This window comes from Zosterops lateralis (genome assembly GCF_965231275.1).
Source record: "Zosterops lateralis genome assembly, chromosome: Z".
Classification (NCBI taxonomy): Eukaryota; Metazoa; Chordata; class Aves; order Passeriformes; family Zosteropidae; genus Zosterops; species Zosterops lateralis.
The window spans coordinates 63,827,946-63,846,754 of record NC_139800.1 but is presented as its reverse complement, the minus strand read 5'-3'; the positions used below and the strand labels follow the sequence as shown (position 1 = coordinate 63,846,754).

The 18,809-nt window shown below is 36.5% G+C and overlaps 1 protein-coding gene across 1 annotated transcript in view; it reads left to right on the top strand.

Annotated features, from left to right (window-relative positions):
* Positions 1–2,109, top strand: part of TMC1 (transmembrane channel like 1) — a gene marked incomplete at both ends in the record, with an annotated part of 70,463 nt that extends 68,354 nt beyond the window's left edge. Inside the window, 3 exons of the mRNA XM_083883186.1 lie at positions 652–730; positions 827–962; positions 1,841–2,109. Of these exons, the coding sequence (XP_083739312.1) occupies positions 652–730; positions 827–962; positions 1,841–2,109 (484 nt within the window). The remainder of the gene's footprint in view (positions 1–651; positions 731–826; positions 963–1,840) is intronic.
* Positions 2,110–18,809: the final 16,700 nt, after the last annotated feature.

The following is an 18,809-nucleotide window of genomic DNA, read 5'->3' as shown; positions in this document are numbered from 1 at the left end:
ATATGCTGATTAATTAAAATATTACTGCTTAATTAATTAAAATATTACTGCTCATGAGGTCAATTAAAGACCCCATAGCAGATTTTTTCTTATTAAATCAGGATAATGAAATCTACTAATTTCATAGAGTTGTTACAATAGTAATTCCATACACAAAAAAGCTAAATATTCTTATTTTTCTTAGTAGAAGAAGGAAGTAATAATTGAAAAAACAAAAGGAATAAATTATTTTGGTTGTTTTCCTGGAAGTATTTCAGATTGCTTACTATATTTGTTCAGAAGCTTTCATAGTATGGTTTACTAATTTTTAAGGTGTCATATGACTTAATTAACTTTTATAAGTTATTCTATAGAAGACACTTCACAGTTAAGTGCTACTTAATGAAACATCTTTCTTAAATACTGCAGGACTGAATGTAGAATATTAATAGATAGAATAATTTCTTTCATTTTTCTCCCCTGAAATAAGAGTGTCTTCTCCATAATGTAAGGAAGCATATTGTTCATTGTCATAATATTAGTACTGGTTAAGCATAACAAACGAGAAAACAATACAGGCCTTATCACAACTGTAATGGTTGCTAAAGAAATGTTTTGAGTCTTTTTACTTAAATCATTGTCTAACAAGAAACTACTATTTTTTAAATTTAGCCTGAGCCTTTATTATCTCAATGCAACATCCAAATCCTACAAGGAAGCCAACTTGGAACTTAAAAAGAAGTTACAAAGTGTAAGAATAGAGAATTATTGATATTTTTTCATTTAACTAAATATTGGAGAAATTGTTCGGGTATCTGAAAGATGCTTTCTCTCTCCCGATCATTAGCAAGCGGAAGAAAATAAAAGAAGAAATAAACAAAAGGCACAAAAAGCAAATGGACAAGACGAAAATCCATTTGAGACAGACCCACCACCGTCAAAACCTAAAGAAGACAAGCAAGATGAATCCACTCCAAACAAAGGTAATATTTGTTTTAAATATCTCACAATGAGGAATTCATGTACGCGTGATCCTAGTCTTCCTCACTGCCTTGACTTCTTCCTCTCCTATAATCTCCCAAAATATCTTCACAATACTGAATCACAAGTATTAGCCTAGTCTCCAGTTTGCACTCCTTTCTTTTGCTTGTTTAAGAAATATGGCAACATTATTCCATACCTGGCAGCACCAAAGTGAAAAGCTGAACTATAATGAACTGAAATCAGAATCCTGAACTGAAGTCAGAATCCTGCTGAAAAAAAAGCAATTAAAGCCTAATCTAAGTGTTAGTGATCCTTCCTACCTATCACATACCAAAGTCTAAATCTTCTACCTTTCCACTGCATTTTGTTGACCTAGAACTACACAGGAATGTATTTGTCACCTGTGCCAGGTTCACCTGGAGAAGGTGTAGTGAGAACACAGTAAACAACTCTTATCAGAAAGCCTGGCTGGGGCAGATGGGTGTCCTGAAGGATTTTGCTGGCTGTTTTATTTCCCTCATCATGCACATATGCCCTGCAGCCACTAAACTGCCTCAAGCCTAGGGAGGAAGCCCAAGTGAGAGATGACTATCTTCGTAAGAGCCATATGTAATTACTGCCTTCATCAGCATTGATAGACCATATCTAAGGGCATCTTCAGAAACTGCCCACTTGTTCCCATGGGAGCCTTGCAGAAAAAAAGTGGATGGAAAATATAGCACAAAGATCATGAAGGTGCATTACTCCAGGTTTGGGCAGGGGAGGCCCAGACTTTCCACTGCACTCTAGGATAGTCAGGCAGCTGCTGGGTTTCCCTGTCAGGGAGCTTTGAACTTGCATGATCATTTATTAATTCTGTCCTCCAAACACATTTCAGACAACAAGAAAGGACAGGATGGCAATGGATCAAATAACAAAGGTCAGCCACAAGAAGCCAACTCCTCTCAAACACCTCAGCATCCTGGCCCTGTCCTGAATGGCCACTATCCTCCACAGGGCCGAGGAGGAAACCTTCCTCCACCATCCATAGCTGTGACAAGGCCACCGGGGCCCAGGAGGCCTGGGATGCCAGGCTATCCACCTGGAAATCCATGCCCTCCAGGGATGCAGCCAGGAATGCCCAGGGGCCCTCCCATGTACAGATAAAGAGCCTTAAGAGTAGTATAATACTACTGAAGGACGGAAGCATTATCCTAAACCCAAGGACACTGCTGTAAGAGAAGAACCTTGCTATGTTTGTTGTAAATCTTCATGTGCATGGAAGTAACTCATGTGCTTCAGTTTTTTTGCAGCATGGGAGCTTCAGAAGAGAACATGGCATATGTCTTCTTGCATTTGAAGGCATTGTGAAAACGTGTTGTCTGTATCAATGAATTGCTAAAATTACAGATTTTTATTGGGGATACTTGTTAGAAGAGTGGAAAACAATTTGTATTCAGTTGACTTTTCTTAAAAGCTTGAAATTTTGTTCCTAGTGTCTTTTCCTTTTTCTTAGAAGAGCATTACACTGGAAACACAGACGTGTATAAAGTTTATGAGAACCAGTTAAACCCTGCATATGTCTTGTCCTCTGAAGGTCACAAATGCTTAGCCAAAGATTTCACATTTTACATGGGGAGACTAAGATCAAAACTAGGGAAAGCTGCATGGTTCCATGTAAAGTCTCTGTAAAAGTGTTAAAAAGGAAAAAGAAAACCTGTAACTATGGAGAAAATTTAAGTTCTATTACACTACCACTTTCAGCTATTACTAGTTTTATCACATTATTAAAGACCAGAAATAAATTTAAAGAATCAGAGTGGTAAAGGAATATCTCCTGTGCAGGAAAACATATTTGGGGAATGGAGGTAAGACAACTGCTGATTAATTTCTCCTTAATTCCCTAGTGGTATAGAGACACTTAACATTGCATAAGAATATGTACTGCGCAATCTTCTCTGTGAATTTATGACTGGATAATTGTATTGGTCTCTATACAGTCCAGGGTGGAAGAGGCTATTTTTCTGATATTTTTCTGTGGAAACACAGGATGGATGTAAGCCCAGAGGCAAGCTGATGTTACCTAACCCAAACAGATAGGTTGACTTTTTTTGTTCTGATCTTATTTCCTTTTTCAGAACACTGATCTTAATAATTATTCTAAACCTTAATAACAACAAAATTAATCAACTTACTGTCTTCCAAAACATAAATGTAATTCAATTGAGGGCCTTCTGTGTAACAGACATTAATTTTGTATAACAGAAAAATCTTAACCAAATCCTAGTATAAGGCAAGTCTGTGACATCACAAAACAACCTCCACCTAATTAAACCACAGTGATCCAGATAAAACTCCCAGCTCAAGCAGTCTTTAAACCAGTTGCCAGAGCTTGGTAAGATTAAGCAAAGCAAAGTTCACTTTATGTTTTACTTGACTGTTGTACTGCTTTCATGAGTGTCCACTAGACATATCTGCAACTGGAGTGCTCTGAGTCTTTTATTTTAAGTTATAGGAAGCACAGATAAGTGCAGTGTAAGTTGTTTCATCTTTCTCCTCATCTATGGACTTCACACTCATGGAAAAAGTACAGTAGTTCAAACTGTTTATTAATTTGTAAATTTTGTAACAGGATTAACTTTTTAACTGCATCTATGTCTCTAGCCCAGATACAAAAGATTGTCACTTGTCTTACTGAAGCTAAGCACAGGACCAACTGTGGTAATGTTTTCATGCTTTCAAAAAAAAAAAACCCAAAAAACCCTCTTCCTACAATCTGGGCTTGATCTATCCTGAAATATTGATTTACACAGAAATTTTAGTTAATTGTTTCTTAGCATTTTATAATAAGGTAACTCTGGGTATTCCTCAGAAAAATGATGATTTTTTTATAGAAAAGGTGAAGAAACTGAGTTTAAATATATTTTATAGCTTGTTGAGTTTTTCAAGACATCTTGGAGTAAATTAGAGTTGTAAAGTACTTTTAATGCAGTCTGTTTCCCTAAAATGTAGAGAGATATTTACATCACATGTATAGACCTTAATAAGGATTCCTTGTTCTGTCAGGAGTGAAAATTTTCTGTGGATGTTAAAGGCTTTCTCATTGTTAATGGGTTTAGTATTTCATTCTGTGAGATTGCTTTACATTGTGAATGGAAGAGAGACACAGCAAAGAATCCACCAACTTGAATTGCTCTGGGGAGCTTTCTGTTAGATCTGTATGCTGATTTTCAACAATCAATGTATTCTCATAAAATACGTGTATATGCAGAGATCAGCATGTAATAGTCAATATGAATATCAGTAGCAAAGCTAGGTGTTATTCATCAGGATACTGTGATTGAAAATGAGATATTTATTTTTAGTCTTTGGTACATAAAAGTAAAGGTACTTCATCACTCTATTTTGTGATTCTTTGATTTCAGTACAACAAGGAAGTGTTGCAAATGTTAGGATGCAAAAGCACTACCAGTATCATATTTGGGTGTAAACATTCTCTGTGAAGTATTTGCTTGTACCTACATTATTAGAAGGTTTTAGATTAGTGTAAAAAGCTGAAAGGTATTTGGAATTAATGATAATTCAGGTAGGAATAAAGATAATCTCCCTGTGTGTTTGGGGAACAGCTGAATGTACTGATCTGCACTTCAAAGGTCTGACTATTTTATTTTGCTTAGTATGAAAATTTAAAGAAATAAACTACTATATGACATCAGAATATTTTGCTTTCTTTTGAGATATAACATCTCAGTTGCAGTGCATAGTCATAGAAAATTGTGAATCACATCTGTTGGCGTGTTAATTAATAATAATAAAAAAACAGTATAACAGACTTCGAGGCTTGTTTTAGTCATAGACTTTTTGTTGAAATGTTTTGTGCTTTTTTACGTTATAGTCTCTGCTCTTACTATCACAGATTTTCAAAAAATATTGGTGATTTAGTTTGGAAGTTGCAAAAGGGAAGAGAATTTCCAATACTTGTGGTTGATTTTTCAGTTTGATCCATCATTATATGTGTACATTGGTATCATACACAGCTAATTATATGTTCAGTAAATAATGTTCATCACTTACCATTTGACTCCTTTGTCTGTGTCCTTGCCAGCTCTCCACAGTTTTGAAGAGCTTTTAATATTTCACATTTTTAATCCACTGTGAATAACTTCAAAAAAAATAGATCAAGAACATTTTTTCCATCTCTTTCTTGGAAATAGATAAGAAAAAAAAAGCATTTTTAAATTTTCTGTTAACAATATTTATAACCAGTTGTATCAAAATATTGCATCATTTGTATTATAACAGTTATATTGGAAATCTTTAATTTCCATAATTCTTACAGCCAATAGTTTTCAATCAGTACCAATTTTATTCTGACTATAAAACGGTACACATAGTAATCTCAAGTGATTGATCCACAAGCTAAAAAAATATTTTCATGAAATGAGCTATCTAAAAGAGAGGGAAGTGGCAAACAGAATATTGGGAGAATTAAGTTGCATCACTGATAGGGAATGAGTCTTGAATTTTTAAACATAAATAAAAAAATAAGTTATTTTATAGACCTGGAAATAATTATAGGAAACAAAATCTTCTAAAATAAGTTCATAAGTTTTCAAAGTATGAAGGCCATTTTTTGAGCAAAACACCAATAACATCTGGAAAGATGATCTTAATCTAAACCATAACTTATATAAAATAACAATCTGAAACAATTTTCATCTTACAGCATGAAAATATATGGCAAAATTTCATTGAAATTAACACAGGATTAATTTCATGCTAGCTGAAAGTAAATGTGATATTTCAAGACTTTTAAAATTAAATTACCCAAGAAATATTCTGCAGATAGAGCCATGGGTCCAGATATTTTGGATAAAAGATAATTTTAGAAAGTCTGCAAATTACACACACTTGTTTAAAGGAATCATATTTAAAACACTGAGGATATTTCCCCCAAAAGCTAGTAAACCTGGAAACCTGGTTGTTATAATCTGATTAGTGATTCTGCCTGAATTAAAGTGCAAACAAGATCATATGTTAAAATAAATAATATGACAGGATCACAGAATCACAGAATAAGCTGAGAATATGGTTTTTATTTAATACTAAATGTGAGGTAGAGACAAAAAAAATATAGAAGAGAGGTGATAGGGCTGGAGATGGGGAGAGAAAGAAAAAGAGAGATCAAGCTGAAGATAGTCACCACCCATGGATGCAAGGGCATCCCACTTTTTCACACTGGTCTTCTCAGTGGTGGGGATCCAATGACTGTTCTTCTGGGGATACCACATTTATACATTCCAAGTTTCGGGTATCTGTAGGGTAGTAGCAGATGCTGTTCTTGTAACTTTGTGTGATACGAGCAGTCACTTCCTTCCCCATAGTCTGCCACATGGGGAATTTTTGTCCAAATATGTTAGCCATAATGTTATAACCAGTTCCCACCTTCCCAGGGCTGGAATTAGTACCTCCTTGTTGTAATTTTTTATCTCAAATTCCTCCTGTGGTGGTCTATCTTATGACACATTTCTTCTGTGGCCTTGAGAGTGTTTTGAGACATGCAAGTGTGTTTTTAAAGTCCTTAACATGCAAATTACTAGGATTGAAAAACTCTAAAATGTCTTCTACAGTTTTAAAGGCATGTTCTGGTTGCCAATGTATTGCACCATTCTGGCATCCTCCAGTATCTCTGATGACCACACACAACAATGATGCTGAAGGACCATAAATCAGCTATGTTCCAGCTACAACTAGATTAAAAGCAGAGAAGGGTTTGCTGGGTTTTTTTTAACAAGTAGTTTCTTACTCTCAGTCCTACCATGTAAAAGCAGACTGACAGTTCTGTCTGTGCCACTGCTGCTCTTGTGTGCTCCAAACAGATGGGCATTCTCTGTTTGTAAGCTGTGCTCTCTAATATTTTCTGCCAAAATAATCTTCTTGGCACTTGGTGTTTCCTATCCTCAAATGAACTTTGCTGCACAGTGGAAAATGAATATTCTATCGTTTCCAGAAACAGAGGGAAGTGGCACAACATGTATTGGAAGTGAGATACTTTGGGGCACGGTGACAACTTATTATAAATAACAGCTTTCAGAAAATTTTAGTGCCCACCATCTGCCTGTGTAATATGATGCTGCTTTCATCACCAGACAGACTAGAAGTAAATCTATTTATCTATCTATTTATCTATCTATCTGTCTTTCAATAGCTGATGTGCTAATTTCCAAAGCATATTATGTGCTAAAATCTGGTCTCCTCTTCTGCTTCAGTATTACCTCCCAGGCCAATGAAAAACCTGTGATTAAGGCGCATTGTCCTGGAAGCTCCCTGTCACCTGAAATCAAAAGAAAAACTTTCCAAACAATATTAAAGTGGTAATATAATGAGAAGTCATTTAATGAAAGCTTTCAGGGGCACAAAATACAGCTATATGTGCATGCACAGTATCGGGTTTCCACACTTTTACTGAGTTTAATTAATCAGTATATATAACAGGTACATCCAATAGAAGACTGGTTGTCCTGGTAACCCACCCTTGGACCTTCCCTATTGGAGAGGCTCCAAGGGGTTCCTCAACCCATATTTTGTTATGTCTCCAAAATGCCGGTGCAAAAGTGGGTGTCCTTGTTAGAAATTCTTTTCCTGAAAGTAAGACTAAACAGAATTTTAAGGAGGCAACATAAATGTGTGAGAAAGGGTAACCTACTATTCTAAAGCATAAGAAAGTGTTAAAAACTGTACAGCTATATATATATATAAAATTTACAAAACTACAAATATATAAAATATATATATAAAAAGCAAAAAATCTTTAGGCACCTTCCACTCTACCCTAGCCATTCCCTCCACATGAGGATGCTGAGGACACTGGGAATTCTGATCAACAACCTGTGGGCGCCCATCTTCTAAACATCTTCTAAATGTCTCAAATCAAGGAGGACTTAAATCTCTGGGCTGTCTCCTGCAGATTCTTTCAGCAGAGATAAAAATATTGTCAGTATGGTGCTGTCTCTAACCTTGGCTTGGTCTGTGGATTGGTCCCTTTTAATCAGGCTTTTAGTAATGCTTCCATTGAAGGTTGCAACGTAATCATTGAAGAGCAGACAGATACTGAGGAGAAGAGGGAAGTGTTTTTCCTTCCCTTTTCTGTGCAGCATTTTGGTGGTGGCTGTAGTTCCACTTCCCTGGTGACAGGTTGGTCCAGCTATGTCCCATGTCCAGGTCCGATATAACAAAAGCAGAATCTGGTTTTTTTTCCTGAGCTGCCATCCCATCTGCTTGCTTGAGAGGCTTGTCAGACCCTTTTCCAGACCTGCGGCTGATGTTCCTTTATGCTGTCCTTTATATCTGGGATAGAAAAAGTACAGCATCACTGCATATCCTCTCAGTTCATGAAACATATCCATGCCCTTTCTGTAAAATTGTCAATCCCTGTGTATTAGGCATGCATATTACACTAGAGGCACTGCGCTGGGATGGTCATGCCATGGCTGAGACAGGAGGAGAGACTCTGTGTTTAACCAGTGCAGTTGAAAGCTCAGATCAGCCACACAGTCTTTTTCTGACTGTACTTCTTTCACTTGTGGGTCCATCATTTCATTCCTCTGCTTATGTATAGATGAAAGAAGTCCCAGTACCCTTCCTTTTGCTCTTAATTAAGTCAGAGGCTAAAATGATATTTGCTTACTTAATGTATGGATTTATCTCAGTGTCCTAAAATCAGTTCCATAAGTAATTTTGCAGAATACCACCAGAATGTCAATAGTTATATGTATGGCTATTTAGGCCTTTACCTGAGTGAACCCAGGCTGGCTATGTTTACTTTTAAAGATTATATGGTATCCCTGACAGGACTTTAACGCTTTGTAAAAGGCACTCATTAACTCTTTGAATCCCACTTTTACCTTGTCTCTTTATTTGAAGGTACCTCTCAGCCCAATTAAATTTGGTTGGTAAAATGCTTTCTGTATTTTTATATTCCAGAGTGTTTGAACTAGGAAACAGTTTGTCACTAGGAAGCAGTAGTTCACCAGCTTTAACTGAAGAAAGACAAATATATCACTTTTTTCTTGTTAGTATATAAACTTGATGAAATTGTTCCTCAGTTCTTCCTTGTCTTTCTCTTTCTCCTGAAACCTTGCTCTTCTCCTTTCTTCCTTGCTAACTGTGGACATCACTTTTAGTTTAGCTTCTACCCTATTCACTCTATCGCTTAAAAATAGAGATGAAGAGATCATAATCCAGCATTTACGTTCATTGACTGCAGAAGGACATTTTGTGTCCTCACTTTAATAATTACTGAATTTAATTTGAATTTAACTTACTAAAAAAAGAAATTTGCCTAGACATTACTTTTTTTCACATTTTACATTGTGAAATTTCATGTCCTGAGCTACATATGAACATTTTGAGGTAGCTTAGACTTTTTTTCTGTCTGTGAGGCTCCCACTGCAAAGCTGTTCCAATGTAACTAGAAGCTACTAATAAGTGGGCATCTAGGTGTGTGAGTATCTAACCTTTAGTTTCACGCTGATATGGGCCATCAGATATGTATTAGTCTATTACCTGCATGCATAACAGTTTTAGAGCTTACAGTGAAATGAAAAGTGTTTTTTTCTCTTTCCCTTCCACTTCCCTCATTAAAATAATAACAACAACAACAACAACAACAACAACAACAACAACAACATCAACATCAACATCAACATCAACAACAACAACAACATGTGTCTTTGTCTTCTCTCCAGTAGAGGTCAGAACAACATAAGATAATTCCCACCAAGTGTGTGAATAATTGCCTTAGGAAAGAATAAATCCTTCCTTCTTAATCCCATAAAAGTTGACAGAATTAAGGCTGCTAATAGCTCCAGATCAACCGGGAATTTGTGGAAGTGCCAGAAGTCTGCTGATATGATGTTTCAAGCGATGCCGGTGGTACATGTTTGCTATTCTGTGGCTATCTAAAAGAAATAAGAAAATTATTAGGCCATCTGAAATAGTGCATGGGAAAATTCAGGAGAAAAAACTTTCCAAAATTAATTAACAACTAGTATTGTAACTTCTTGGGAATCAGTATTTTGATTTCTGCTTTTAAATCAACATTGCTGAATCATGAAATCTGACCTACATAGACCATCTATTCTCTCACAAAAAATATGACAAAATGTGATGCTTGTTCAAAAAGCCCTATTTAAACATTAGTTATAAGTGTGCAGAAAAGGTAAGCTCCAAAGTCATCAAAGGAAATTTTCATTTCAGAATCTTTTATTCGGTCAAAAAACCAATGCCCTCCTGTGTGTCTTGTTTAAAACAGCTAAGTATTGATTAAGTACTGATTTTCATTTTCCTGAATAAATCTATAGATACGTAGTAATATTGAGAGAGATAAGTCTTATGGAGGATAATTTGGGAAATATTTTTGCACAGCAAAGACGTTCAGATAAACTGTAAACCATAGCTCCTTCAGCAGAGGTAGCAAAAAATTGCAAAGAATTCATATCACGGTGAATCTGTAATGGCTGAAACACACAGGAATGAGAGGTTATGTGCAAAGATATGATTAAAGAAAAATCCACAGCCTTTATAAGCTGTGACAGAATAGGGCAGAAGGATTGTCCTGCCTCACATGAACTGTCTATGGAGGTAAACACAGCACCTGAGACATCTCTTTCAGGAGGTATGTGAAGGCACATATCCCTTCATATTCCACATTGTGAGTGAACAAGTTCAATAATGTTTCAGACTTCACTTTTCCACTCTCTAACACAAAACAAATATGAAAATGCAGAAAGGATTCTGTTCTCAATTCTATTCTTCTGCCAAAGGCAGAACAGTCAGGTGTCATCCAGGTATATCCAATTCCTACTTTGTTTTTCAGTTGACTACAACAAATAAATGTACGTCAGGAAACAATACCCCCTCCAGGTGATTTCTGCACCAGAACAAAGGCAAGTAACGTAGGCTCTAGCTGCCACTGTGCAGTGTGGAGTAAGTTTGTTTTGTCTTCTGTAAATCACAAGAAAAATAAAACAGTATGGGAATCTTATAGCAAGAAATCAGGAAAACGAATTCCAGGAAAGCGTGAATATAAAACTCAGCATCACCATAGAATCACTGGACCACAGAATCACAAGAACAGTTCTGGTTGGAAAGGACCACAATGAGTCCTCTGGTCCAATCTCCCTGACCAAGCAAGGTCATGCCAGAGCATATGGCACAGGATTGCATCCAAACAGTTCTTAGTCTTCCTCCAGTGAGGGAGACTCCACTACAGCCTCTCTGGGCAATCTAATCCAGCGCATGGTTGCCCATGCAGTAAAGAAGTTTTTCCTATCCAGGTGGAATTTTCTGTGCATTAGTTTCTGCCCATTGCCTCTTGTGCTACTGCTCAGCACAACTGAGAAGAGCCTGGTTCCATCCTCTTGGCATCCTCCCTTCAGGTACTTATAGACACTGATAAGGCCCCTCTCAGTTCTCCCTTCTTGAGGCTGAGGAAGCCCATTGCCCTCAGCCTTCCCTCCCAGGAGAGATGCTCTGGTCCCTTGATCATCTTTGTCCCCCTCTCCTGGACCCATTCCAGGAGCTCCGTGTCCTGGCTGTACTGAGGAGCCCAGAGCTGGACACAGCTGCACTCCAGATGTGCCTCACCAGGGCCCAGAGAGGGGCAGGATCAGGTCCCTGGAGCTGCTGGGAGAGCTCTTGCTAATGCACCTCAGGACAATATTGGCCCTTTTGGCCACAAGGGCACACTGCTGGCTCATGGACAGCTTGTTGTCCACCAGGATCTCCAGGTAACATTTATGCTTTTTTGTTGGTCTTCTAGGCATTCACAGGCGTGTTTCTAGCAGAGATTACCATGAAGAGTAAGAAATAAAAAAATAACCAATTTTTACTGTAGCTCTGCATATAATTTATGACAGGCAAGACAAGTTAAGTATTGTTGTGCAATCAACTAGAGGCTAGAAACATTTCCTTTATATAAGTCCTTCTGTGGGTACTCTTTTGACAGACTATTTTTGTCATCTATATATACATCTTTTTTTTGCTGTTGTTGTTGAGGAAGTGATTGCATTGCATTATGGCAAAGGAAAAATATATTTACCACAAAGAGGAAATAAGACCCATTTGTCACAAATGTCATAGCAGCAGAAACAAGTTTCACAGACAGATGGTCAAAATGTTCTTGAAATCCACATTTACGAGTGCATCAAAGATTGAGCTGATCAAGCCAAACAACATCCTGCACATTAGTAAGTTGTCTGTGGGTGATTCTGCTCTTTTTTGCATCTATTTAATAAGTATTGGGAAGAAAGGAGAAAGTATAATAAAATAACATATAAGTCAAATGAACTACTTGCACTACCTTGCTGCACAGGTTCACAAACAGCTTCTTCTCCTTTGCCAGCTGTGGAGTGTCACTGTCAATGTTACTGATGTTTGCCAGCATTTCAGCCTTTTTGACTTTTAAGTTTAATATTAAATATGAATTCTCTGAATCTGTTCATTATGCCAAGTGTAATTTTTTTTCTCAAATTTAAATTCTTCATATGTATATGCTGACCTCTACTCTTCCTGGAATTATATATATATAATGGAGAACCATAAATCTTAGGATCTTAGGACCTGGACTTTTTAGGTGATGGTTTAAAAATATCATGGGGATGGAATGTTTAATTTACTTTTGCTTTCAGACGTTATAACTAAAAATGCATTCTTGCAAATGCTAAAATTTCGTAATTGACCATATTTTGCTGTCTATTAAATAATATGAGGCATTTTATTTCTATCTCTGCAAAAGGTTCAGTGTGGTTTTCTGCATCAAGCCCGTATTGACAATACAACTTTCCTCTTGACATAAAAAATATATTCTCCCTCCTCAGTAAGATTCTTGATTTATTTTATGTATTTTATTTCTGATTTCTTTTTCAAGCTTTGTTTTTTAAAGTTTGTGATGCTTTTGGGTGACAAAATCCTTCTTCCTTGGAGTACCTCTGCCTCCATGTGATTCTTGTGAATGAGATTTGACATTGCCATTGTGGATTTTACCAGGTGATTGTAGTTCATTGTCACACACATTCACAGGTTTGTGCATCAGTACTTTAAAGACTCAACATTTCTTACGGAGAGCACAATGACAAAAAAGTTAACAGATTATTTTTGTTTAATTATGCAATGTCTTATTTATACAGCAAAATTTTTAGTTTTAAATATTTAACTTATTTCTGGATTCTCTAAACTGATGTGCTCTTTTTTCTGTCCCCACATTTCTTTTACATTTTGCTGGCTGAATACCACTGTTATTAGTCTCATCTTCAAAATAATTTATTCCATGAACCATTCAACACAAAAATTAGTTTAGAGATGCATTTTCTTTCAGTATAAAAGAGTTAAAGTGAGTCTTTCAGACAAAACCGTGATTTTGGAAGTTAAAGCTGCAATGCCATGTAAGCAGTCCTGAGGGAGTAGACAAGATTCCAATGAAAAGCTTCTGTACAGAGCATATAAACGTTCACAGAAGATATTCACAGAAGATATTTGTCTGAATGGTTATCTGGAACCATCAAAATTAATGCTTGTGACAACTGCAAAACTTTCTCAAAAATATTTTGTTTAAAAAATCTTAGTAAATGGGATTGAAAATTTTGTATAGGCCATAGAGTGTTCAGAAGTTGTCTCTGTTATTGACAAAGCAGTGCCAGTTTGGACAATTCTGAATACCAGATTTAATAGTGAAAGATATTAGACTCTGCTAGATTTGGTGGTGATGGAAAGTTTTGGAATCTAGAAGTCCATCATTTTAATACACAGGTGGCTTCTCCCATACAGGTCTTCATTCTTTGTGAAAGAATGCCTAATGAACTGTGAATCTCTTCTTTGCAGATGCTTTCCAACTGCATGAATGCCATAAACCCCCACAAAAATCTGCATCAAACTGACTGACCCCACTCTTCTCACAGGCAGTGGCTTGTTTGCTAAGGAAGTAGGCAATGAAACCTCTGTGGCCTTGACCTGGGCAGGCATGTTTGGTGAGACAGAGAGGATATATATCTCTTTCTTCATGTGTGCCTGGTCTGTCAAAGTCTATTATTTTTATAATCTCCTTATATGAAATGAATTTTTGCCATGTTCTGTTGCTGTAAATATACTCCATAATAAAATTACTTATGTAGGAACTTATATTTGTGTTGCACAGGCTTAGTACCTCAATATAGGTTTTTCTGTCAGTAAAGTATAAACAGGAAAAAAAAAATAAATAGCATGTGCAATAAACCGATCTCATAAAAAAATATTCATTTGGATAAAAAGTTTAAGAAGTGGTCTTCTGGTGTCCATAAAGCCATATAATTAAACAGCCCAATTTCTAGCAATAAAAAAGCCAGTGGAGATTAGCTATAAAGAATATATTCTCAGAGGCAGGAAAAAATGAAAGATAAAACATTGAACATTTTAGAAGGGCTGTCTTAGCTGGAAGTGGCTACCTTTGCTAGTGGTGGCTACTACATCACATAAAGAAAAGGACACAGACCAGGTAGTTCTTGAGATAATGACATATTATCAGACATGATCTATTTTGTATCAGTGAATGCATGGACATTTTTCCTTTAGATATAATTTTGTTAAGATAACATAAACCTCTCTGAATAGGAGTGCAATTACACAGTGCAGACTGAAGAAACCTATTGTGAGGAATACCCATATCCTGCTCTGCTGTGTGTAAGGTTTAGGCTCTCAAGATAATTTCACATACAGCTGGTCTTCTTTTTAGTGGCATCTTTCTTTTTTGTTTTTAGGTAGAATAAAATCATTAATGTTTGAAAGAATGTTTAAGTACATTGAGTTCAGTTGTGTTCTTCTGTTTGTTGCTGAGGTCTAGAGAGAAACATGAAGAAACCTAACCCTTTCATCAGAAAACCAGCAAAAATATAAGATGTGAAACAAGCTGTTTATCAGACCTCAAGGTATCTTTAGCTCAATAGAGGGGACTCTTTCCATAATGGCTAATTCGCATATAAATAACTCCAAAATTTAATTTCTCAATCATGTTTAAGGGAGACTAACAAAAAAGCTATGCGTTTAGGTTTTTTTCTTACATGGACTTCGTTTTTGTGAGCTGCGAGTACTTCTCTCCTCTATGTCCTTACTCTTACTTTGACCATGATTATTTGTTCACAGGAATTTTTGCCTTTAAAATATTGCCATCAACACAGTGGATAATAGAGGCCAAAGATCCTTTATATATGAGTTAACTCTCTAACACATGCAGTTCTTAGCAATACACCATGCTTCTCCGTAATTCCGAGGTAAGTGCTAACGTGTCTGTGCATGGGATATATTTATGCTCCAGATAGAAGATTCACATGAACCTTTTGTTTCATCACACTCCCAAAAAGTCATTCTTGACTAATAGGTAATCCTATAGGTAATTGTGGACAGTGTTGTTTGTTGTCACTTATTTTCATGTCAGACATTTTTCTCTTCTAAGGGCAATACATCTCTAATATTGCTCAAATTTTGCCAGTCTCATTATTCTTGTTACCACTGTGTATTCGTTAGTCATAAGCATAGGGCACTACATATTATAAGGGGCTATATTCATAATGAGTGTATATTCAAAAATACTGGTGTCACCAACATGCAAGAAGGACGTGGTACAGCAGTTTGTGCCATTTGGCAAGGTTTGATAACCAGAGACACTTTTGTTTGCTGCAGCAGGGTTTGTGCTGTATGGGCCATGCTGTATTATCAAAGCTTTTTAGCAGTATATGAAAATGTACTCATAAAGAATGTGAAGAAGTAAGGAATTTTTCTGTGCTGATAGAGAAGGGGAGGGGGACAGGTGCAATACTATGTTTAATAACTTAAAAGCTTGTCAGAGTGTGTCAAATTGCTCTTTATGTCCAGAGCTATCCTGGTTTGGGGTATATTCATCGTTTGTAATTGTCAAGTTATTATTTAGTTATAATCTTATGCTCCACTTAGAACTATAAGCAATATGAGAATATAAAATAAAATAATGAAAAACCCCCTCTCATTCCTGCTATCTGTCCTAGCTTTCTTACTTTTAAAAAATCCTCAGTACTAATAATTTCTCATTGGATAACTGGTTTCTTCTATTCAGCTTCTGTCAAGGACAACCTTATGGTATTTTGGTTAAGGCTTCTGCCAAATTTCTCTGCTTTGCCTGCTAATAATAAGTAAAAGCAGCTATGGTCCCTGCCTCTTGTATGGCCAGTTTATAGTACTGTGTAGGTATCATCTTTGTTGCTACTCTTTGAGGACCATTTCACAGGCTAGATTTTCAACAGTCAAATCACCCAACACACAGTTCTGTTTATTGGGTCATTATGCCTGCCCTATTTTTCATGCAGTGTTAAACTGACTGACTTGGTTTATGTTGTGCTTCCAGATTTTTTACTTTTGTTTCCAGAGCACTATATTCATCAAGTCACTGTTTTTCCTTCAGCATAACAAAAGTTATAATTCAGTTCTTCAGACCTCCTACTAAGTTCACAGGGAACTATTATTTCCAAATTTTCAGAGACCTCTTTTTACTGGTTTATTTTATAGTGGACTTTTCATAATAAGGACTTATGTAAATCTCAGTTTTCACTGGGGAATATGTGGAAAACAACACTAACATCAAGAGACCTCTACCATGACTTGAATGAAAAGAGGGAAAACAGCAGTTCAGAAACAGTCTGAGAGCAAACACGGTGATAGAGGGGCTGGAGAAAACCACTTCATCTGTTAAAATTCACGTTAAATCTTTCAGAATGATAGTGAGATCTAGCAGTGAGGTCTTTCAGATTCTCAGGGTGATCCTTTGCTTTTGTTCCTCACTGGACTCCTTATAGTTCTGCTACTACTCTGCTCCTTTCCCCCCTCTTTTTCTTGCACTTGTGTTTTCTGCACTTATCTTTCATGTCCCAGATGGCCTACTCTTCTCCCCAAAAAGCCTTTTGGCTGCCAAGTTCACATCTTTCAAATTCCTCCCTAAAACCTATTTCATCAGAGAATTTTCACTTTTTATCCAAGCCAGATGCCTTTCTTGCTCTGAATGTTTTTTTCCATATCTTTTCTTGTCTGTCTTAAGGCCTGCATATCTGGTAGTCAAGGATTATTAGTAATTTTCTTTCTTGAAATAGAAAGAGAATTCCTTATAAATTCACTGTTTTGACTGAAATAGCCTAAGGGTTCCTCTATCGTTCTGTTGCCTTTCAAAAGCTTCCTCTCTGTTAAAAAAAAAAAATTTGTCAGAGGCAGGGAAGGGGGCAGGGATCATCTCGATGGCAAGAAAATGGCCCTAAGGAACCCAGGTTTCTAGAGCTTGCTTTTCCATGTGGTATAAAATTGCTTGAAACAGATAACTTTCCAATAAGACTGCAAAATCATGTCCTTGGTCATACTTCCATGAATATTAAAGATGTATCTTTAATAGTCTTGAGGAGATAGAAACAGAGTTCACTAGAAAAAGAAATACTCCCACTTGCATTTGCTGGAATGTTGCTCTACATTATTTACCTAGGCAGCCATTACCTTCAAGAACTATAGGAAAAATATCATAGTTTCAAAAATAAAAACTTAATAACTGCTGCTGACACTATTGGTCAGTTTTCAGGGCCTTGAGGGGACTTGCAACAAGCTCATTTCTCTCATTAAATTTCATCCTCTATGAAATACTGATTACAACTTTACTAACATTATAAGCAATATTTATGTAGAGATCAACTAGTGCTTTGCTCGTGTTTAATTCCAGTAAATTTCAAGGGTGCTGCTTTGGCACATAATGGGAGTAACATGATAATGATTCAATCCCAGAAAGAAAGGGCCTCCTTAATAATTTGTGTAATATTTGCAGAGTTTAAGTCCTCATTTATTCCTGTTCAGATCACAAGTCATCATACTTGTGTACAGATGTAATTCAAAGATATGACAAAAGTATTTCACCATCAGATGTAGACCCTAATACTATGAACATAGTTGCAAACACACCTAATTTTGAAAGGACATTTGTTTCATTAACAGGCTGAATACTACTAACACTGTGTGCATCTTTGAGAGAAATCCACTTCTGACCTTTGAGTCAGTAAACTGGCAGCTGAGGAACAAATGGGACCATATTCTTTTTTCTGGCTTGTTCATCATCACTGTAATGATGTAAGTCGTGTAACATGTTCATGTAAGTTAAACTGGACTATGAAATTTATTGAGCCATTGTTTACCTCTTTCAAACATTTTTCAGCTGTTTAAGGGAATGACACACATGTTGAATTCCTTAAGCTTACTGAATGCCAAAGGTGTATCACTTTATATTCAGTGTGTCATCGGATCAATCCACATCTATACATGACTCTGATGAAAACTTGGGGTGTTAAACCTTGGCCAAATTACTGTCTTTGCTTCTCTCCCTTTCTCTCTCTTTCTCCTCCCTTGCCATACATAACACACACATGAAAACACTTCTCTGACTCAAGGCATTTGAAATATGGCAACTTCAAGTGGCTGCTAGATGTCACATTTTGATTACACTGAAAAAATGAAATTGACAGAACAAGACCATTGCCAGCTTTCTTTTACCCACCACGACTGCCAAATGGGAAGTAAAATACATATTTACAATATTTTTGGGGAGGCTATTAAAATATTTTGACATTCTAAGAAGCAAATAGATATATGCAAACAAGGGCCCAGTTGGTCCTTCTCCTATACCCCAGTATTATGCTGTGTTTTCCCTTTCCTTGTGTTATATTCCAAAGTCATTCTTTGCTTGGGCTTGCAGGCAGTGTGAGTAGAACTGGATTTGCAGTCCTGTGCTGCCAAAGGACACTGAAGAGAAGGGAACCAGCTACCTACATAGCACACATTCA